This window comes from Salmo salar, chromosome 09, assembly GCF_965601325.2.
Source record: "Salmo salar chromosome 09, fSalSal1, whole genome shotgun sequence".
Lineage (NCBI taxonomy): Eukaryota > Metazoa > Chordata > Actinopteri > Salmoniformes > Salmonidae > Salmo > Salmo salar.
Genome location: NC_138299.1, coordinates 114006765 through 114031069, shown reverse-complemented (window position 1 = coordinate 114031069; position 24305 = coordinate 114006765). Strand labels below are relative to the sequence as shown.

The following is a 24305-nucleotide window of genomic DNA, read 5'->3' as shown; positions in this document are numbered from 1 at the left end:
TGACACTTATGAAATGCTTGTAATTATACTTCAGTATTCCATAGTAACATCTGACAAAAATATCTAAAGACACTGAAGCAGCAAACTTTGTGGAAATTAATATTTCTGTCATTCTCAAAACTTTTGGCCACAACTGTACTCACTACTGTAAGTTGCTCTGGATAAGAGTGCTAAATGACTCAAATGTATAATTAGTTTGCCCTTTATGTTAGTACCTAAGGCGGATGGGTCACTGTGGTTTTGTTACGATTTTCGGAAACTCAATGCCGTTACTAAGTCGGACTCGACCCTTTGCCCAGGTTTGATGATTGTGTGGGCCATGTTTGTGCTGCTAAGTATGTTAGCAAGTTCAATCTGTTGAAGGGATATTGACAGGTCCCTCTCACTGAGCGTGCCAAAGATTTGTCTGCTTTTTGTCAGTCCTGATGGTGCACATCGTGCTACTTGGCCTGGAAAATGCTGAGGCATATTTAAACGATCTTGTCGTATTTAGCACCACCTGGCTCCATCACCTTCAGGATATTAGGAGTCTGTTCAGGCGTTTCGCAGCTGCCAACCTGACAGTTAACCTGTCAAATACCAAAATTGCCAGAGCAACAATGAAATATCTCGGCAAGGTGGTGGGGCAAGGGAACGTCCAACCGGTCCTGGTAAAAGTGGAGGCCATCAATAACCTTCTAGTGCCAACTTCTCGCCAGGGACTGAGCCAATTTTTGGGAATGTTTGGCTGCTACCAGGCTTTTTGGAATAATGGGAGGGGTGCCGGGGTTCTTGCACCACTTACAGATTTGGCCAGTCTGAAAGTAATTTTCCGCTGGAGCCCCGACTGTCAGGAGGCTTTTGAGAAGACAATGTAAGAGCAGGGGCTATGCTCCTACAGAAAGATAACAATGTTGAGCACCTGGTGGTCTTTACCAATCATAACCCTCTCATTTTCCTGCAAAAGACGAGGTCCACAAACCGCTGACTCCTTCGATGGAGTCTCAAATTTCAGGAGTTTCCCCTTGACATCAGACATGTCTGTGGTGAGGACAACTTGGTTGCTGATTGTCGATCAAGGGTGGGCAGTCAATAAGTTGTGTTCAGCCAGTGTGTTGCCCTGGCTCACAATTTATTTTGACTGCATGTTTTTCCGTATTGGAGATGAGTTTCGTTTTGATTGGGCTCGTTCCAAGGGGATGAGACTTTTAGAAACATATTTACATTTACATTTACGTCATTTAGCAGACGCTCTTATCCAGAGCGACTTACAAATTTGTGCATTCACCTTATGATATCCAGTGGAACAACCACTTTACAATAGTACATCTATATCTTTTTTGGGAGGGAGGGTAGGGGGGGGGAGGGTTAGAAGGATTACTTAATCCTATCCCAGGTATTCCTTAAAGAGGTGGGGTTTCAGGTGTCTCCGGAAGGTGGTGATTGACTCCGCTGTCCTGGCGTTGTGAGGGAGCTTGTTCCACCATTGGAGTGCCAGAGCAGCGAACAGTTTTGACTGGGCTGAGTGGGAACTGTGCTTCCGCAGAGGTAGGGAGGCGAGCAGGCCAGAGGTGGATGAACGCAGTGCCCTTCTTTGGGTGTAGGGACTGATCAGAGCCTGAAGGTACGGAGGTGCCATTCCCCTCACAGCTCCGTAGGCAAGCACCATGGTCTTGTAGCAGATGCGAGCTTCAACTGGAAGCCAGTGGAGTGTGCGGAGGAGCGGGGTGACGTGAGAGTTCTTGGGAAGGGTGAACACCAGACGGGCTGCGGCATTCTGGATGAGTTGTAGGGGTTTAATGGCACAGGCAGGGAGCCCCGCCAACAGCGAGTTGCAGTAATCCAGACGGGAGATGACAAGTGCCTGGATTAGGACCTGCGCCGCTTCCTGTGTGAGGCAGGGTCGTATATGCGAATGTTGTAGAGCATGAACCTACAGGATCGGGTCACCGCCTTGGTGTTAGCGGAGAACGACAGGGTGTTGTCCAGGGTCACGCCAAGGCTCTTAGCACTCTGGGAGGAGGACACAATGGAGTTGTCCACCGTGATGGCGAGATCATGGAACGGGCAGTCCTTCCCCGGGAGGAAGAGCAGCTCCGTCTTGCCGAGGTTCAGCTTGAGGTGGTGATCCGTCATCCACACTGATATGTCTGCCAGACATGCAGAGATGCGATTCGCCACCTGGTTATCAGAAGGGGGAAAGGAGTAGATTAATTGTGTGTCGTCTGCGTAGCAATGATAGGAGAGACCATGTGAGGATATGTCAGAGCCAAGTGACTTGGTGTATAGCGAGAATAGGAGAGGGCCTAGAACTGAGCCCTGGGGGACACCAGTGGTGAGAGCACGTGGTGCGGAGACGGATTCTTGCCACACCACCTGGTAGGAGCGACCTGTCAGGTAGGACGCAATCCAAGAGTGACCCGCGCCGGAGATGCCCAACTCGGAGAGGGTGGAGAGGAGGATCTGATGGTTCACAGTATCAAAGGCAGCAGATAGGTCTAGAAGGATGAGAGCAGAGGAGAGAGAGTTAGCTTTAGCAGTGCGGAGAGCCTCCATGACACAGAGAAGAGCAGTCTCAGTTGAATGACCAGTCTTGAAACCTGACTGATTTGGATCAAGAAGGTCATTCTGAGAGACATAGCAAGAGAGCTGGCCAAGGACAGCACGCTCAAGAGTTTTGGAGAGAAAAGAAAGAAGGGATACTGGTCTGTAGTTGTTGACATCGGAGGGATCGAGTGTAGGTTTTTTGAGAAGGGGCGCAACTCTCGTTCTCTTGAAGACGGAAGGGACGTAGCCAGCGGTCAAGGATAATTTGATGAGCGAGGTCAGGTAAGGGAGAAGGTCTCCGGAAATGGTCTGGAGAAGAGAGGAGGGGATAGGGTCAAGCGGACAAGTTGTTGGGCGGCGGGCCGTCACAAGTCGCAAGATTTCATCTGGAGAAAGAGGGGAGAAAGAGGTCAAAGCATAGGGTAGGGCAATGTGAGCAGGACCAGCGGTGTCGTTTGACTTAACCTCTTGCATCTAGACGTTCCGCTAGCGGAACCCCGTTCCGCCAGCGGAACCCCTAGCCAACAGCCAATGCCATCGCATGGCGCGAAATACAAAACCAACTAAAATACCACAATTCAATTTTCTCAAACAATCAATTATTTTACACCATTTTAAAGATAAGACTCTCGTTAACCTGTTGGGGCTAGGGGGCAGTATTTGCACGGCCGGATAAAAAACGTACACGAAATAAACTGGTTACTACTTTTGCCCAGAAACGAGAATATGCATATAATTAGTAGATTTGGATAGAAAACACGCTAAAGTTTCTAAAACTGTTTGAATGGTGTCTGTGAGTATAATAGAACTCATATGGCAGGCCAAAACCTGAGAAGATCCCATACAGGAAGTGCCCTGTCTGACAATTTGTTCTCCTTCTGTGGCATCTCTATCGAAAATACAGCATCTCTGCTGTAAGGTGACATTTTCTAAGGCTTCCACTGGCTCTCAGAAGGCGACAGAAAGTGGAATGTCGTATCTCCAGTCTCTGTGCGAAAAACAGCAGGAGATTTTGTGAGTGGTCAGGCTGAGAACAGTGACACTGGAGATGCGCGTTCAGGTGAATTCCCCATTTTTTTCTTTCAGCCTTTGAATGAATACAACGTCGCCCGGTTGGAATATTATCGCTATTTTACGCGAAAAATAGCATAAAAATTGATTTTAAACAGCGTTTGACATGCTTCGAAGAACGGTAATGGAATATTTAGAATTTTTTTGTCACGAAATGCGCTCGCGCGTCACCCTTCGGATACTGACCTGAACGCACAAACAAAACGGAGGTATTTTAATATAACTATGGATTATTTGGAACCAAAACAACATTTGTTGTTGAAGTAGAAGTCCTGCGAGTACATTCTGACGAAGACCAGCAAAGGTAATCCAATTTTTCTTATAGTAAATCTGAGTTTGGTGAGGGCCAAACTTGGTGGGTGTCAAATTAGCTAGCCATGATGGCCAGGCTATGTACTCAGAATATTGCAAAATGTGCTTTCGCCGAAAAGCTATTTTAAAATCTGACACCGCGATTGCATAAAGGAGTTCTGTATCTATAATTCTTAAAATAATTGTTATGTATTTTGTGAACGTTAATCGTGAGTAATTTAGTAAATTCACCGGAAGTTTGCGGTGGGTATGCTAGTTCTGAACATCACATGCTAATGTAAAAAGCTGGATTTTGATATAAATATGAACTTGATTGAACAAAACATGCATGTATTCTATAACATAATGTCCTAGGAGTGTCATCTGATGAAGATCATCAAAGGTTAGTGCTGCATTTAGCTGTGGTTTTGGTTTTTGTAACATATATGCTTGCTTTGAAAATGGCTGTGTGATTATTTTTGGCAGGGTACTCTCCTGACATAATCTAATGTTTTGCTTTCGCTGTAAAGCCTTTTTGAAATCGGACAATGTGGTTAGATTAATGAGAGTCTTGCCTTTAAAATGGTGTAAAATAGTCATATGTTTGAGAAATTGAAGTTATAGCATTTTTGAGGAGTTTGTATTTCGCACCACGCGAATCCACTGGCTGTTGACGTCCCACCTTGCCCAGGGAGGTTAATCTAACCACATTGTCCGATTTCAAAAAGGCTTTACAGTGAAAGCAAAACATTAGATTATGTTAGGAGAGTACATAGACACAAAAAACCACACAGCCATTTCCAAGCCACTAGCATGCATCACAAATACCCAAAACGTGATGTTCAGCCAGCCTCAGTACTGAGCTATTGACCTGCTATGTTCTACATATTATAAATTGTGTTCATGCAGGGCTCCCTTGTAAAATATGTCTTGGTCTCAATGGGACTCTCTTCTAAAATAAAGGTGAAATTAAAAATAACTACTTGACTTCTGTTTCATGTGACTACCTCTCTAAACACACAGGACTCAGGACTGCAAAGCAGGAAGGCTAATCGGCTAATTAACACATACTTACTCTGTCATGCTGAGACTAAACTAAGAGGCTGGGTTGGTCAATAGCTCAGTACTGAGGCTGGGTCTATGTAAATTACATCTCCCTCCCAAATTTTGCACTTGTAAATAATAATTTATTCAACTTTGATAGCTCTATCCATTACATAAAGACATCTCAAAGCACTGTAAAGCAACAACAAAAAACAAGCAATTTAAAACATGAGTATATCTACGGTCAAGAGACTGAAGGTTGAGAAAGTTAACGGGTTAATTGAGGTTAGCGGAGGGAGGAGATGGTAAAAGGGGCGAGATGGGAGCAGGCAGGCAGCACGTTGTCATCACGGTGTATCGCCATCCACGCTGTCTGTGGGTTCATAGCATGACTCAGTCAGATGAAGTTAGAGTTCCGTACCAGCCACTGGACTAGCTAGCTAGCTACTCTTCACTACTACCAAAATGCAGCACCCACTTTGGTAATGCTACGGCAGTCACGAGGCGCCAGAAAGCACACCACACTTCTATAGTACTTCAGAAGTAGCCTTATTACGTAGTCCTCCATATAGTCATGCTCATCTTTCAACTCTGTACACCTACAGTTGAAGTCGGAAGTTTACATACACCTTAGCCAAATACTTTTAAACTCAGTTTTTCACAACTCCTGACATTTTAGGTCAGTTAGGATCACCGCTTTATTTTAAGAATGTGAAATGTCAGAATAATAGTAGAGAATGATTTATTTCAGCTTTTATTTCTTTCATCACATTCCCAGTGGGTCAGAAGTTTACATACACTCAATTAATATGTGGTAGCAATGCCTTTAAATTGTTTAACTTGGGTCAAACGTTTTGGCTAGCCTTCCACAAGCTTTCCACAATAAGTTGGGTGAATTTTGGCCCATTCCTCATGACAGAGCTGGTGTAACTGAATCAGGTTGGTAGGCCTCCTTGCTCGCACACGCTTTTTCAGTTCTGCCCACACATTTTCTATGGGATTGAAGTCAGGGGTTTGTGATGGCCACTCCAATACCTTGACTTTGTTGTCCTTAAGCCATTTTGCCACAACTTTGGAAGTATGCTTGGGGTCATTGTCCATTTGGAAGACCCATTTGCGACCAAGCTTTAACTTCCTGACTGATGTCTTGAGATGTTGCTTCAATATATCCACATCATTTTCCTGCCTCATGATGCCATCTATTTTGTGAAGTGCACCAGTCCCTCCTGCAGCAAAGCACCCCCACAACACGATGCTGCCACGCCCGTGCTTCATGGTTGGAATGGTGTTCTTTGGCTTGCAAGCATCCCCCTTTTTTCCTCCCAAAATAACGATGGTCATTATGGTCAAACAGTTATATTTTTTTTTCATCAGACCAGAGGACATTTCTCCAAAAAGTATAATCTTTGTCCCCATGTGCAGTTGCAAACCATGGTCTGGCTTTTTTATGGCAGTTTTGGAGCAGTGGCTTCTTCCTTGCTGAGCGGCCTTTCAGGTTATGTCGATATAGGACTCGTTTTACTGTGGATATAGATACCTTTGTACTTGTTTCCTCCAGAATCTCCACAAGGTCCTTTGCTGTTGTTCTGGGATTAATTTGCACTTTTCGCACCAAAGTACGTTCATCTCTAGGAGACAGAACGCGTCTCCTTCCTGAGTGGTATGACGGCTGCGTGGTCCCATGGTGTTTATACTTCCGTACTATTGTTTGTACAGATGAATGTGGTACCTTCAGGCATTTGGAAATTGCTTCCAAGGATGAACCAGACTTGTGGAGGTCAACAATTTTCTTTCTGATGTCTTGGCTGATTTCTTTTGATTTTCCCATGATGTCAAGAAAAGAGGCACTGAGTTTGAAGGTAGGCCTTGAAATACATCCACAGGTACACCTCTAATTGACTAAAATGATGTCAATTAGCCTATCAGAAGCTTCTAAAGCCATGTTGTTATTTTCTGGAATTCTCCAAGCTGTTTAAAGGTACACTCTTAAACTTCTGACCCACTGGAATTGTGATACAGTCTATTATAAGTGAAATAATCGGTCTGTAAACAATTGTTGGAAAAATGACTTGTCATGCACAAAGTAGATGTCCTAACCGAATTGCCGAAACTATTATTTGTTAACAAGAAATTTGTGGAGTGGTTGAAAGACGAGTTTTAATGATTCCAACCTAAGTGTATGTAAACTTCTGACTTCAACTGTATGTACTCGGGCTTCTCTCCATCTTCAACCTCCGGGCAGTAGGCATAATTAAATCAAACCATTGCATGATAGCCAGCTAATATTAGCTAGCTGGATAGCCAAAAACCAACCGTCAACTTCAGTCTTAAACGTACTGGATTAGAAACTATTCAGCGGACAGTTCATTAATAAAATAAAGTTTGCAGGGAAAAATGCTATAAAAACAATTATGACAAATATTTACAAAATGTACAGGAGCTCTCTGCTTAGGTAACCTCATGGCGCCATGACAACGACGGAACCACTTTTTCACTTCCATTCATTGATTTGAAAGGAAATTACTGGTACAGTACGAGCCCACTAAGCCCACTCTCTAGCCCCTGCCTCCACCAATCCAATGCTTTTAGATTTTTGGGAAGTATGGGAGAACCGGGACAAAGGTAACACTTTTAGTTGTTTATATTACTCAGAAATCAAGAGAGCTTGAGACAACATTCTATGACAAACAACTTATGTCTTCTACCATTAGCAACTGTAATTTAATTTATCGGGTAAATTAGTTGAAATTAAATACACAGAACAGAACTACTGCAATGTTACTTTTGTTCCTGCCGGTAGCACAGATGGACACAGCCTTGGGACGGAAGTAACAGCTGGCTTATCTCCATATTTCTGGTTTTAGTACATTTGTTGAAAGTAACAAGTTATCAGCCATAATTTCATGTTTTTGTCGATTTTGAGTAATGAATGCTATAGGGTCGAAATTTATGAAAATGAACCATGCGTCAACATCGCAATGTTGCACAACCCCAATATTTTGCCTTACAATATTAATTGTACTAAAATGATCACAAAATAGCTATATTAACCATACATTTCTCATCTCACTTTAATGGGAATGTAGTAGCATATGTTTATCACCATTTTCAATGACTATTCATGTTGTGCCCTCCAGCTGTCCTTGTCATGCACACTTCTCATGTCTTGATAGAATAAAATGTTTTATTCTCTTCACAAATGGCAAACTCATCATGCTTATCACATTTCCATAGCATGACACAAGGTAATTGACCCTCAGAATCATAGATGTATATTTTAAGTCAGTCAATCTGGAACATTTCAAGAACTTTGTTTTTGTGACTGCACTTGAAGAAACTTTCAATCAAGTGCTATGATGAAACTGGCTCTCGTGAGGACTGCCACAGGAAAGGAAGACCCAGAGTTACCTCTGCTGCAGAGGTTAAGTTCATTAGAGTTACCAGCCTCAGATTGCTGCCTAAATAAATGCTTCACAGAGTTCAAGTGACAGACACATCTCAACATCAAATGTTCAAAGGAGACTGCGTGAATCAGGCCTTCATGGTTGAATTGCTGCAAAGAAACCACTACTAAAGGACACCAATAAGAAGAAGAGACTTGCTTGGTGTAAGAAACGCAAGCAACGGACATTAGACTGGTGGAAATCTGTCCTTTGGTCTGATGAGTCCTAATTTGAGATTTTTGGTTCCAACCGATGTGTCTTTGTGAGACGCAGAGTAGATGAACGGATCTCCGCTTTTGTGTTGTTCCCACCATGAAGCATGGGGGAGTTGGTGTGATGGTGCTTGGCTGGTGACACTGTCAGTGATTTATTTAGAATTCAAGGCACACTTAACCAGCATGGCTACCACAGAATTCTGGAGTGATACGCCATCCCATCTGGTTTGCGCTTAGGGGGACTATCATTTTTTTCCCAACAGGACAGTGACCGAGCATTTGACTAAGGAGAGTGATGGAGTGCTGCATCGGATGACCTGGCATCCACAATCACCCAATCTCAACCAGGCTGAGATGCTTTGGGTTGAGTTGGACCGCAGAGTTAAGGAAGAGAAGCCAACAAGGGCTTAGCATATGTGGGAACTCCTTCAAGACTGTTTGAGAGAATGCCAATAGTCTGCACAGCTGTCAAGGCAAAAGGTTGCCACTTTGAAGAACCTAAAATATATTTTGATTTGTTTAACACTTTTTTGGTTACTACATGATTCCCTATGTGTTATTTCATAGTTCTGATGTCTTCACTATTATTCTACAATGTAGAAAACAGTAAAAATAAAGAACCTTTGAATGAGTAGGTGTCCAAACTTTTGACTGGTACTGCAAATACTATATTTATTTATTCACAAAAGTAGTGCACTGGGCATTTACTAGTCCTGTATTAGCAGACAGATGTAGCCAGTAGATATTTTTTTTATCCCCAGTTCAGAAAGTCCCTCCTTATTTCAGTCAGTTTTCCTCTGTTTGACGTCTATTGAATATGAATACGAAATAGAGTTTTGCCTCACAAGTATGTTTGTGTGAGAGAGAAAGCGGGTAGAGTGATGGGGTAAAGATATGAAGGGAGGTGTCATCAAAAACACTCAAGAGGATACAATGCCTAGTCAACTGAGTCCTTGACAACTTTTGCAACGGAAGTGGATGTCATCTACAGTTGAGCCTGAGACCTGCAGACTTGTGTTAGCTCCAAGGTAATGTCTAGGCTTTAGGTCAGCGGGCTAAAACAATGGCGCCTAAATCCCTGGATTAATCCAGTCATCACAAAGACATACTATCCAAACAAAACCAGTGCAAATACTAGACATCGAAGATAAAGCAAAGCAAAACAAAAACAATGCAGGTCCTTCCTCCCAGGAATCTTGTAAATGCAATCGTATTTGAAGGAAAATTGATAGGCTTATTTAAAGCAATAGACTACTGCCTCTGCTAGAAGTGGAATATTGGTTACACAACTGCGGTGTTGTCCCAATCTCCAGCTGTTTCCATTCTGAATGTTGCGCATGCGGTTGGTAGAAGTGACGTGATCACTGGTTCGGAAAGTGTGTTCGTGTTTGTGCAGGGATGTCGTGTTCAAAGAAGCTCAGCTGTTTCGCACAGTAAGCGGGACATGGCTGCAACTTCGGCAATGATGGGGTAGGTGTAGGCTCGTATATACTTTTCAGATTGTCCTCTAAAGTAACCCACAGTAGCAATAACCTAAAATGTTTATGGGATTGTTATTGTTGTGGTTTGTTTTAAATGAATAACTGTTTATTCTGTCGCTGCATTGGGGGGGGGGGGGGGGGGGGGGTTGTGAATTCAAAATTGCTGTATCGAACAAGCTTTGTGATTTAGCCTACTTTAGTCTTAAACTAGGATACACATTTTGTTGGGGGAAACGATCAGAAATAACGTTAAGAAAAATATACCCCAAAACGAAAGTTTTTCCATCTATGTCATAGTCATTTGAGTTGCGATTTACTTTCCTTTGAGACAATTAGTTTTTATTATAACATGTCGATAAAGATAGATTTATCATAATACCTCTCTCTCCAGAGTAATACCGTTCCTGTTAGACCTACTGTCCATGGTCCCCGCTGGAGCTCAGGTAATTTCTCTGAGTGACATGTATGGCACGATCAACTCTCCGAACTTTCCAGAACCCTACCCTAAAGAGTCCGAGGTCCGCTGGAACATAAGCGTTCCCGACGGGTTCCAAATCAGACTTTACTTTCTGCACTTCGACCTAGAACCCTCCTACCTCTGTGAGTACGACTATGTCAAGGTAAGTGAATAGTGACTGCGTGTGTGAGTAAATGCCTCGAAAAGGGACACATTTCACATGTCCCACCTGGATTTAGTTCAGTCAATTCAATTATGAATTTAAATTCATTTTCAACTCTTATGACAAACATTTTTATTCTTTGAAGAGCTTTTTTTTGTAATAGAATATTTGCCTGCCTGGCACAATAGACCCTGGCATATTGCTAAACTATTTGGCATTAGTTTGTTCCTGAGAAGGTGTATGGGTTTAGCCAGCCAAAGATGTCAGTGTGCCAGCATGGGTCAGTGTAATAGGCTATGCCAGTGAAGAGAAGGATGATGTGCCAGGCGGCACTGGCGCAGGAGCCTGGTCGGAGCTGGTGCCAGTTCGGGTTGGTTTGCCAGGCTTTGGTGCCTGACCCATCTTTTGATTTCTAGGAACCAGAGTTATGCCAGAATGGTTGGAATTCTGAACAGGGTTTAGCATAGCAACAGTATAAGCAGCATGGAACTGTAGTGTGGAGTGCTCTTACTGCAGCAAAGCATTTGGGGGAAATGCTCCTGTCCCTTTTGTCTCTCTGCTGTGTCTGACACAGTATCTTCGGCCATGGTCCGATTCTACCCTTTTCCCAAAATGTGCTAATGAAGTGTGCTCTTCTATACTTTATGATCTGTTGTAAAACTGTGCGCATTAACTCCACCTGGAAAATGCACTCCATTTGCCTTTTGTAGTCACTATAGCACTCTTTATTTCCTGTGTAATTTGGCAATATTGGAATTAGGCCACGGCAGTTTGTAAAAGAAAGAGCAATGGCATATTTGATCACATTTCTGTAGGTGTGGGCAGAATGTTTCGATATTTTGCAGTGACCTTTTCAAACTAAACATAGCAAGTGCCTATCAAATTTTATGTCACAAATGCCGAATACATTGGTTGTAGACCTTACAGTTAAATGCTTACTTACAGCCCTTAACCAACAATACAGTTTTAAGAAAAGTAAGTGTTAAGTAAAAAAAGAACAAAAATTAAAGAGTAGCAGTAAAATAACAGTAGCGAGGCTATATGCCAGTTGGTACCGGTACAGAGTCAATGTGCGGTGGCACAGGTTAGTCAAGGTAATTGAGGTAATATGTACATGTGGGTAGAAGTAAAGTGACTATGCATAGATAATAAACAGAGTAGCAGCAGTGTAAAAGAGGGGGTTGGGGGATACAATGCAAATAGTCTGAGTAGCCATTTGATTAGTTGTTCAGGAGTCTTATGGCTTGGGGGTATAAGCTTTTAAGAAGCCATGACTAGTGTGGCTGGAGTCTTTGACAATTTTTAGGGCCTTCCTTTGACACCGCCTGGTATTAAGGTCCTGGATGGCAGGAAGCTTGGCCCCAGTGATGTACTGGGCCGTACGCACTACCCTCTGTAGTGCCTTGCTGTCGGATGCTGAGCAGTTACCATACCAGGCAGTTATGCAACCAGTCAGGATGCTCTCGATGGTGCAGCTGTATAACTTTTTGAGGATCTGAGGACCCATGGCAAATCTCTTCAGTCTCCTGAGGGGGAATAGGCATTGTCGTGCCCTCTTCACGACTGTCTTGGTGTGTTTGGACCATGATGGTTTGTTGGTGATGTGGACACCAAGGAACTTGAATCTCTCAACGTGCTCCACTACAGCCCTGTCGATGAGAATGGGGGCGTGCTCGGTCCTCCTTTTCCTGTAGTCCACAATCTCCTTTGTCTTGATCATGTTAAGGGAGAGATTGTTATCCTGGCTCCACATGGCCAGTTCTCTGACCTCCTCCCTATAGGCTGTCTCATCGTTGTCACTGTTGTGTCGTCGGCAAACTTAATGATGGTGTTGGAGTCGTGCCTGGCCATGCAGTCATTGATGAACAAGGAGTACAGGAGAGGACTGAGCACACATGTTGAGGATCAGCATGGCAGATGTGTTGTTACCTACCCTGTCCACACATTCTTCAAGATTGATTGTATATTGGAAACAATTTAAAAGTAGGCTACAGCCCACATTTATATGCAAACAATGAATTGTTGTTTTAATATTTTGTTTATCTATAGATTTTTGTGTTTCTATGTCCTGTCTTGGTATAGGCTCTGAGATTAAATGGGTTTATTATGTTGCACTCCTATTGCACAGCAATACTGTAGCCTACATGTACTGTCAAATATTTTACATACTGTAAGCTACCAGTCTATCTACTGTGTTGGCAGAATGTTAAAAAAAAGTATTCAGTAATTTATGGACTGTGACAGTTTCTGAAAGAGAAACCAATGGCACATTCTGTCAGCACAACGTTTGACTGATGTAAGGGCTGTCTTCAGGAAAGGACCAAAATGCAGCAGAGTTAGTATTCATCCTTCAATTTAATTGGAAAGAACACTATACAAAAACAAAAACAAGGAACCTGACAGCCAACAGTCCTGTCAGGTGCAACCACACTAAACAAGAAACAATTACCCACAAAACCCAAAGGAAAAACATGCTCCTTATGTGTGACTCCCAATCAGCAGCAACGAGCACCACCTGTGCCTGATTGGGAGCCACACACATGGCCCAAAACAAAGAAATACCAAAACATAGAAAAAGGAACATAGAACGCCCACCCAATGTAACACCCTGGCCTAACCAAAATAAAGAACAAAAAACCCCTCTCTATGGCCAGGGCGTTACAACTGAAACCATGTTTTACATTGACTTTTCCCCCAACCTCAATATGCTGGACTGCCCACGAGTTCTGAAACATTGTCTAGGCTACTAAAAACAAATTGAAATTACAGTAGGCTACATAGAGTAGTAACATGCATACATCTAAGTAAAATATACACTTTCATGATGCATTGCCTATGGGATCATTCACACCCTTTGACTTTTTCACATTTTGTTCTGTTACAGCCTGAATTTAAAATTGATTAAATGTAATGTTTTTTTGTCACTGGCCTACATAATGTCAAAGTGGAATTGTTAAAAGAAAAGTAACAAATTAAAAAAAATGTAAAGCTGAAATGAGTTTTAAACCTCGTTGTTTGGCAATCCTAAATGGGTTCAGGAGTAAAAATGTGCTTAAAAAGTCAAATGATAAATTGCATAGACTCACACTGTGTGCAATAATAGTGTTTAACATGATTTTGAATGACTACCTCATCTCTGTACCCTACAAATAAAATCATATGTAAGGTCCCTCAGTCAAGTAGTGAATTTCAAACGCATATTCAACCACAAAGACCATGGAGTTTTTACAATCCCTTGCAAAGAAGGGCACCTATTAGTAGATGGGTAAAAATACAAAAAGCAGACATTAAATATCCCTTTGAGCATGGTGAAGTTATTAATTACACATTGGATTGGTGTATCAATACATCAAGTCACTACAAATCTACAGGTGTCCTTTCTAAGTCAGTTGCCGGAGAGGAAGGAAACTGCTTAGGGATTTCACCATGAGGCCAATGGTGACTTTAAAACAGTTTAATGGCTGTGATAGAAAACTGAGGATGGATCAACAAAAATCTAAATGCAAAATAACAATTTCAAAGATTTTACTAAGTTACAGTTCATATAAGGAAATCAGTCAATTGAAATAAATTAGGCCCTAATCTATGGATTTCACATGACTGGAAATAAAGAGATTCCTCTGTTGATTAGATACCTTAAAAAATAGGTAGGTGCGTGGATCAGAAAATTAGTCAGTATCTGGTGTGACCACCATTTACCTCATGCAGCGCTACACGTCTCCTTCGCATAGAGTTGATCAAGATGTTGATTGTGACCTGTGGAATGTTGTCCCACTCTTCATCAATGGCTGTGTGAAGTTCCTGGATATTGGCGGGAACTGGAACACTCTTTCGTTCACATCGATCCAGAGCATCCCAAATGTGATCAATGGGTGACATGTCTGGTGAGTATGCAGGTCATGGAAGAACTGGGACATTTTCAGCTTCCAGGAATTGTGTACAGATCCTTGCGACACGAGGCTGTGCGTTATACTGAAATATGAGATGATGGCGGCAGATGAATGACACAATGGGCCTCAGCATCTCGTCACGGTATTTCTGTGCATTCAAATTGCCATAGATCAATTGTCTTCGTTGTCCGTAGCTTATGCCTGCCCATACCATAACCACACTGCCACCATGGGGCACTCTGTTCACAATGTTGACATCAGCAAACCGCTCGCCGATACGACGCTATACACACTGTCTGCCATCTGCCGGGTATAGTTGAAACCGGGATACATCCGTGAAGAGCACACTTCTCCAATGTGCCAGTCATCATCGAAGATGAGCATTTTCCCACTGAAGTCAGTTAGGATGCCAAACTGCAGTCAGGTCAAGACCCTGGTGAGGATGACGAGCATGCAGATGAGCTTCCCTGAGATGGTTTCTGATAGTTTGCATAAATTCTTCCACAATTTCATCAATTTCAAGAATCCGGATGTGGAGTTGTGTTTACACGTGGTCTGCGGTTGCGAGGTCGGTTGGACAAACTGTAAATTTCTCTAAAACGACGTTGAGAAATTATAATTTAATTATCTGGAAACAGCTCTGGTGGACATTCGTGTAGTCAGAATACCAATTGCATGCTCCCTCATCTTGAAACATCTATGACGTTGTGTGACTATTGCACATTTTAGAGTGGCCTTTTATTGTCCCCAGTAAAAGGTGCACCTGTGTAATGATCAGGCTGTTTAATCAGCTTCTTGATATGCCACACCTGCCAGGTGAATGGATTATCTTGGAAAAAGAGAAATGCACAATTAACTTTTTTTCACAAAATTTTAGTGAAATAAGCTTTTTGTGAGTATGGAACATTTCTGGGATATTTTATTTCAGCTCATTAAACATGTTACGCCTATATTTTTGTTCAGTGTCGTTACACCACCATACTAACCTAATTGACAGAGTGAAAAGAAAGCCAGTACAGAACAAAAGTATTCCAACAAGGCACTCAAGTAATACTGCAAAAAATGTGGCACAGCAATTACCGTCATTTCAGGACTATTAAGCGCACCTGAATATAAGCCGCACCCACTGAATTAAAAAAAAGATATATATTTTGAACATAAACAAGCCGCACATGTCTATAAGCCGCAGGTGCCTGCCTACCGGTACATTGAAACAAATGAACTTTACACAGGCTTTAACGAAACACGGCTTGTAACAAAAATAAATAGGCTTTAACGAAACACGGCTTGTAACAAAAAATAAAAAATTAGCAGTAAGCTTTAGTTGTCTTTTTGCACTGAGTCAATTCCTCACGCTGCTGTTTCCAACGTCTTATCATCGACTCATTAAGACCAAGCTCCCGTGCAGCAGCTCTATTTCCTTTTCCAACAGCCAGATCAATCGCCTTCAACTTGAAAGCTGCATCATATGCATTTCTCCGTGTCTTTGCCATGATGAGGGTGACAAAATGACTACCGTAATCAGAATGATCGGAAGTTTGAGAGCGCTCGATTTAATCTAAACAGTAAACAAAAAAGTTGTTTGACCCTAACCCGTTCGGCAATTTCATTGGTCCAATGAAAGCTTCATGCCGCCAAAAAACTGAGCACGTCACAGAATGTGTTTTTTTGAGAGAAAAAAAATTGAAAGTGGGAAAAATCCATATATTAGCCGCGTCATTGTTTAAGCCGCGAGGTTCAAAGCTGGGAAAAAAGTTGCGGTTTATAGTCCGGAATTTACGGTAATGTTTTGTCCTGAAATAGAAAGTTATGTTTGGTGCAAATCCAATACAACACATTACTAAATACCGCTTTCCATATTTTCAAGCATAGTGGTGGCTGAATCATGTTATGGGTATGATTGCAATCATTAAGGACTGTGGAGTTTTTCAGTATTAAAAAAAAAAAATTGAATGGAGCACAAGCAAAATGCTAGAGGAAAACCTATTTAAGTCTGTTTTCCACCAGACACTAGGAGATGAATTCACCTTCAGCAGGACAATAACCTAAATCACAAGGCCAAATCTACAGTGGAGTTGCTTACCAAGAAGAATGTTCCCGAGTGGCCAAGTTAGTTTTTTACTTAAATCTGCTTGAAAATCCTGTGGCAATACTTAAATTATTGTCTAGCAATGACCAACAATCAATTTGACAGAGATTGAATAATTCTGTAAAGAATAATGGGCAAATATTGTACAATCCAGGTGTGCAAAGCTCTTAGACTTACCCAGAAAGACTCACTGCTGTAATCGCTGCCAAAAGTGATTCGAACGTGTGAATACTTAAATTAGATTTCTGTATTTCATTTTCAATACATTTGCAACAATTCTAAAAACATGATTTCACTTTGTCATTATGGGGTATTGTGTGTAAATAGGTGATTTGTTTTTATATTTAATCCATTTTGAGTTCAGGCTGTAACACATCACAATGTGGAATAAGTCAAGGGGTATGAATACTTTCTGAAGGCACTGTATTTACATAGCCCCAATGAAATGAGAGATGCGTATGGTAATTTGTTGTATGGTTACCTCAGAAATATGAACCCATCACTGCCAGAAAAGGTGAGAAATTTATTCCGCAATGGTTATAAAAATTAAATGTATTGGAAATAAATTCCTTGATTTGTTCTTCTCAGTAACGACAAATGGCTGCATCTTATGTTTTTATGAAGCGTGTCATCATATCCCCCATTTGCACAAAATACTTACCTGTTTGCAATACAGTACTTCAACCACTATAAGATATGCGAACACATGGTCTAACGTTTTCTTGGAGGAAAGGACATTTTTCAAGAAGCACCAATCAAATGCTTTTCAATGCATGAGGAAGTGAAGGGTAGAGAATTGGAACACAACCAGACTGTCATTACATCCCCTATGAGAACCAGAAAATAGCTGAGAGAGAGTGGCAAATTGTATGGATAATTCTTCTGCAGAACCAATCTCCCGCTGGGGGTAATCAAGTTACACTAATGTTGAGGGGCTGTGTGTGTGTGTGTGTGTGTGTGTGAGAGAGACTGAGAGGCTGTGTGTATGACAGACAGGCAGGTCAGCGTGCTGGTGTCCTGCCAATGGTGTTATTAGCATTCATTCCACTGTGACTCTGAAGCATTCACTTCCCACCAAGCTCATATTCATATTCAAATAACCCTACAGGGCACCACCGCAATGCACCCAGCGCCACACCAGCAGCCAGACACAAAAGGACAATAGAGGAACCAGATGACTGCTTTTCCACAATGCAATGCATTCTTGTCTGTGTTTTACAAGGGGGTGATTTTGTGTCTGGGTGGGTGGTGATTGTGTGTATGCGCTTGTTTTTATGTTTGTTGTAAGGCTTGATCATTACCGTCACTGCCACGCCACACATTATTTATCTCTGAAATCACGTGTTCCAATGCCCCTCCAAAATGTTACCTTTTTATGCATTGCCACTCGATGCTGATCTTGGGTCAGTTTGGCATTTTTCCCACTAATGGCTAAGGTTAGAATTGGATCTGTATCTAGTGGAAACTTTACCCCAGAGCGCGTCCAAACTCTAATAACGGCATAAGTAGCCTCCCAATTCCCACCGCCAAATTCACAGCTCATCAATGAGGCTCTTTTGGTTCCATTGTGAGGCGTCTGCTTGAATTCAACCACTTTGTCCAGACCCCCACTCCCTGGGGTGCAGCATGCATAGGGATCCTTGTGCATGCGCACACACACACACTCAGACGCTCACACACACAACACTACTCATCTACCCACAGTTCTCAGTCCTGCGACCAGTGACCGACACAGATAACATTGTGTTGTCCTCTCCTTGAATGAAGATGTACTGTATATGTCTGATGCTGATCTGTGAGTGTGTGTGAATGTATGCTTGCACATTTACATCAGAGTGAATAAGCACACAATGGAAGTGTTTTATAATATCTGTGGTATAACTGTGATTGGTGCTTTGCTTGTAGTTGTAGAAATGTTATAGTGTTGTGTGGTATTGGGGCTGTGGCCAGTGTGGCTATGCTTGCACAAAAGTGTCTCTTAATCTCCCACATGCTGCTCTGTTGTAGCTGGGGTTAACCGACCGTTCACTGACACACTCAGAGTAAACATGCTATCAGAGACCCAGATAAGACTGGTGTTCTAAAAAGTGTTTGTGCGTACATCTGTTTCACCACACACACACACACACACACACACACACACACACACACACACACACACACACACACACACACACACACACACACACCACACACACACACAGACGAGATGGTGAGAAACGGGGGAGATATTTGGAATGGATTAATTAGTTGAAAAAAGGGCCATTTATCGGTAATCATTAGAAAACTTAAACAAAAATATTCATTAAAACATTCCAATATTAATCTGAAATGCGATTTATGAAAAGCTTTACATGAGAAAATCAAGTCAATAGCTGATAAAGGTGGCAATTCATGTCAATGCCATGTACTGTAGGCCTACATATTTTTGTGTGTGTCTGCATACGTGCAGCTGTATGTGACTTTGTGCTCACACGTCTATTCTACTCTTTCTCTGCAGGTGGAGGCTAATGGAGAGGAGCTGGCAGTGTTCTGTGGGCGCGAGGACAGTGACACAGAGCAGGTCCCAGGAGAGCAGGTCATCAGCTCCCCTAGGAGCTCCTTCAGTGTCTCCTTCCGGTCCGACTTCTCCAATGAGGAACGCTTCTTGGGCTTCGAGTCCCACTACAACGCTGTCGGTGAGCGGCCTGTACTATCACTTCCATTCATTGTTAGCTAATGGTCACTAAAGTTAGCTGAAGTTTGTAGTGGCTGTTTAAAGGAAACCGGACCATGGATGACAGTCTTTTATGGCCCATAGACTACTTTTAGGGTGAGGAACCATCTAACACTGTTAATCAGTGTTCTTCAATACTGGGCCAGGCTAGACCCATAGGTTGTTCAGGCTTTTTTTCTAGCCCAGCACCAATAGGATATAATAGTTAATAAAAGTTCATTTGTATTCTATTTTAACACAGCTATTCAGCTAATCAAGGGTTAGGTGATTAGTTGAATCAGGTATGTTAGTGCAGGGTTGAGCAAAAAGTTTCTCTTTCTCTCTCTCTAGACGTGGATGAGTGTAGGGACAGGAACGATGAGGATCTATCCTGTGACCATTTCTGCCACAACTACATCGGTGGCTACTACTGCTCCTGTCGCTATGGCTACCTGCTGCACTCTGACAACAGGACTTGTCGAGGTATTGTTTACCTTCTCCCCAAACTCATAGCCGCAGGTTCTAGGCTTTTCATCTTTGCAAAGTATAGTTGGGGACACTAAAGAGTATATTTTCTATGACACGCTCTCACTAGGAGACGATAAAGCGCTGTGTTACACACACGACCTAACTGTATTTGTGAATAACTGTCAATTATGATGCATTATATGTTGAAGATTCCCCATTCCAAGCCCTTTTTTGAGTGCATTCCAACCTCCTTCCCTACATGCCAACTGTTTTTGATGTTGACATTTTTATTGTGTGTCGACAATACATTTCGGGAGGGGGAAACAAAGTGTTTAGCCGCTAATGCTCTGCGAAATATGAATGTATTTATGAAGGCAGTACGATTCCAATGTATTGGCCTATCGGATCTTTCCCCCAATGTGTTAACAGCAAAAACCACGTGGAATCTAATCTTCGAGTAAAATGTATTGCACATTCATAAACTCAGCAAAAAAATAAACATCCCTTTTTCAGGACCCTGTCTTTTAAAGATAATTCGTAAAAATCCAAATAACTTCACAGATCTTCATTGTAAAGAGTTTAAACACTGTTTCCCATGCTTGTTCAATGAACCATAAACATTTAATGAACATGCACCTGTGGAACGGTCGTTAAGACACTAACAGCTTACAGACGGTAGGCAATTAAGGTCACAGTTATGAAAACGTAGGACACTAAAGAGGCCTTTCTACTGACTCTGAAAAACACAAAAAAAAAAGATGCCCAGGGTCCCTGCTCATCTGCGTGAACGTGCTTTAGGCATGCTGCAAGGAGGCCTGAGGATTGCAGATGTGGCCAGGGCAATAAATTGCAATGTCCATACTGTGAGACGCCTAAGACAGTGCTACAGGGAGACAGGACGGACAGCTGATCGTCCTCGCAGTGGCAGATCATATGTAACAACACCAGCACAGGATTGGTACATTGGAACATCACACCTGCGGGACAGGTACAGGATGGCAACAACAACTGCCCGAGTTACACCATGAACGAACAATCCCTCCATCAGTGCTCAGACTGGCCGCAATAGGCTGAGAGAGGCTGGACTGAGGACTTGTAGGCCTGTTGTAAGGCAGGTCCTCACCAGACATCACCGGCAACAACGTCGCCTATGGGCACAAACCCACCGTCGCTGGACCAGACAAGATTGGCAAAAAATGCTCTTCTCTGACGAGTCACGGTTTTGTCTTACCAGGAGTGATGGTCGGATTTGCGTTTATCGTCGAAGGAATGAGCGTTACACCGAGACCTGTACTCTGGAGCGGGATCGATTTGGAGGTGGAGGGTCCATCATGGTCTGGGGCGATGTGTCACAGCATCATCGGACGGAGCTTGTTGTCATTTCAGGCAATCTCAACGCTGTGCGTTACAGGGAAGACATCCTCCTCCCTCATGTGGTACCCTTCCTGCAGGCTCATCCTGACATGACCCTCCAGCATGACATTGCCACCAGCCATACAGCTCGTTCTGTGCGTGATTTCCTGCAAAACAGGAATGTCAGTGTTCTGCCATGGCCAGCGAAGAGCCCGGATCTCAATCCCATGGAGCACGTCTTTGACCTGTTGGATCGGAGGGTGAGGTCTAGGGCCATTCCCCCCCAGAAATGTCTGGGAACTTGCAGGTGCCTTGGCGGAAGAGTGGGGTAACATCTCACAGCAAAAACTGGCACATCTGGTGCAGTCCATGAGGAGAAGATGCACTGCAGTACTTAATGTAGCTGGTGGCCACACCAGATACTGACTGTTACTTTTGATTTTGACCCCCCCCTTTGTTCAGGGACATATTATTACATTTATGTTAGTCACATGTCTGTGGAACTTGTTCAGTTTATGTCTCAGTTGTTGAACCTTATATTCATACAAATATTTACATATCAAATCAAAGTTTATTTGTCACGTGCGCCGAATACAACAGGTGAAATTCAACAGTGAAATGCTTACTTACATATTACAATATTGCAAAAAAGGTGTTAGGTGAGCAATAGGTAAGTAAAGAAATAAAACAACAGTAAAAAGACAGGCTATATACAGTAGTGAGGCTATAAAAGTTGCGAGGCTACATACAGACACCGGTTAGTCAGGCAGATTGAAGTAGTATGTACATTTAGATATGGTTAAAGTGACTATGCATATATGATGAACAGAGAGTAGCAGTAGCGTAAAAGAGGGGGTGGTGGGTGGCGGGACACAGCCCGGTTAGCCAATGTGCGGGAGCACTGGTTGGTCGGCCCAATTGAGGTAGTATGTACATGAATGTATAGTTAAAGTGACTATGCATATATGATAAACAGAGAGTAGCAGCAGCGTAAAAAGAGGGTTTGGGGGGTTGGGGGGGGCACACAATGCAAATAGTCTGGGTAGCCATTGAATTACCTGTTCAGGAGTCTGATAGCTTGGGGGTAAAAACTGTTGAGAAGCCTTTTTGTCCTAGACTTGGCACTCCGGTACCACTTGCCATGCGGTAGTAGAGAGAACAGTCTATGACTGGGGTGGCTGGGGTCTTTGACAAATTTTAGGGCCTTCCTCTGACACCGTGGTCCTGGATGGCAGGCAGCTTTGCCCCAGTGATGTACTGGGCCATATTCACTACACTCTGTAGTGCCTTGCGGTCAGAGGCCGAGCAATTGCCGTACCAGGCAGTGATGCAACCAGTCAGGAAGCTCTCTGTTGCAGCTGTAGAACCTTTTGAGGATCTCAGGACCCATGCCAAATCTTTTTAGTTTCCTGAGGGGGAATAGGCTTTGTTGTGCCCTCTTCACGACTGTCTTGGTGTGTTTGGACCATTCTAGTTTCTTGTTGATGTGGACACCGAGGAACTTGAAGCTCTTAACCTGCTCCACTGCAGCCCCGTCGATGAGAATGGGGGCGTGCTCGGTCCTCCTTTTCCTGTAGTCCACAATCATCTCCTTAGTCTTGGTTACGTTGAGGGATAGGTTGTTATTCTGGCACCAAACGACCAGGTCTCTGACCTCCTCCCTATAGGCTGTCTCGTCATTGTCCGTGATCAGGCCTACCACTGTTGTGTCGTCTGCAAACTTAATGATGGTGTTGGAGTCGTGCCTGGCCATGCAGTCATGGGTGAACAGGGAGTTCAGGAGTGGACTGAGCACGCACCCCTGTGGAGCTCCAGTGTTGAGGATCAGCGTGGCAGATGTGTTGTTACCTACCCTCACCACCTGGGTATGGCCCGTCAGGAAGTTCAGGATCCAGTTGCAGATGGAGGTATTTTAGTCCCAGGATCCTTAGCTTAGTGATGAGCTTTGAGGGTACTATGGTGTTGAACGCTGAGCTGTAGTCAATGAATAGCATTCTCACATAAGTGTTCCTTTTGTCCAGGTGGGAAAGGGCAGTGTGGAGTGCAATAGAGATTGCATCATCTGTGGATCTGTTGGGATGGTATGCAAATTGGAGTGGGTCTAGGGTTTATCGGATAATGGTGTTGATTTGAGCCATTACCAACCTTTCAAAGCACTTCATGGCTACAGACGTGAGTTCTACGGGTCTGTAGTCATTTAGGCAGGTTCCGTTTGTGTTCTTGGGCACAGGGACTATGGTGGTCTGCTTGAAACATGTTGGTATTACAGACTCAATCAGGGACATGTTGAAAATATCAGTGAAGACACCTGCCAGTTGGTCAGCACATGCCCGGAGCACACGTCCTGGTAATCCGTCTGGCCTCGCAGCCTTGTGTTTGTTGACCTGTTTAAAGGTCTTACTCACGTCGGCTACGGAGAGCGTGATCACACAGTCGTCCGGAACAGCTGATGCTCTCATGCATGCCTCAGTGTTGCTTGCCTCAAAGCGAGCATAGAAGTGATTTAGCTCGCCTGTTAGGCTCGTGTCACTGGGCAGCTCGCAGCTGTGCTTCCCTTTGTAGTCTGTAATAGTTTGCAAGCCCTGCCACATAAGACGCGCATCGGAGCCGGTGTAGTATGATTCAATCTTAGCCATGTATTGACACTTTGCCTGTTTGATGGTTCATTGCAGGGCATAGCAGGATTTCTTGTAAGCTTCCGGGTTAGAGTCCCGCACCTTGAAAGGGGCAGCTCTACCCTTTAAGCTCAGTGCGAATGTTGCCTGTAATCCATGGCTTCTGGTAGGGGTATGTACGTACAGTCACTGTGGGGATGACGTCCTCGATGCACTTAATGATAAAACCAGTGACTGATGTGGTGTACTCCTCAATGCCATCGGAAGAATCCCGGAACATGTTCCAGTCTGTGATAGCAAAACAGTCCTGTAGTTTAGCATCTGCTTCATCTGACCACTTTTTTTATGGACCGAGTCACTGGTGCTGTCACGATCATCATATAAATAATTGGACCAAGGTGCAGCGTGAGTAGAGTTACACATTTTAATGATAGTGAAACTTCTCAAAACAACAAAGATATAACGATGTGAAATACGTAGCGCACATAAGCACACATACAAAAC

General features: G+C 43.2%; 1 protein-coding gene across 3 annotated transcripts in view; it reads left to right on the top strand.

Moving 5' to 3' along the window:
- Window positions 1–9901: 9901 nt before the first annotated feature.
- The window catches only part of masp1 (MBL associated serine protease 1), an 84418-nt gene continuing 70014 nt past the window's right edge, over window positions 9902–24305 (top strand). For 2 of the 3 annotated variants that reach the window (XM_014213411.3, XM_045724299.1), the window contains exons 1-4: window positions 9902–10060; window positions 10463–10691; window positions 19171–19348; window positions 19717–19848. In XM_014213411.3, coding sequence (XP_014068886.1) covers window positions 10035–10060; window positions 10463–10691; window positions 19171–19348; window positions 19717–19848 — 565 coding nt within the window. In that variant the 5' untranslated portion in view covers window positions 9902–10034. The remainder of the gene's footprint in view (window positions 10061–10462; window positions 10692–19170; window positions 19349–19716; window positions 19849–24305) is intronic. The other variant, XM_014213412.3, reaches the window with a different exon arrangement.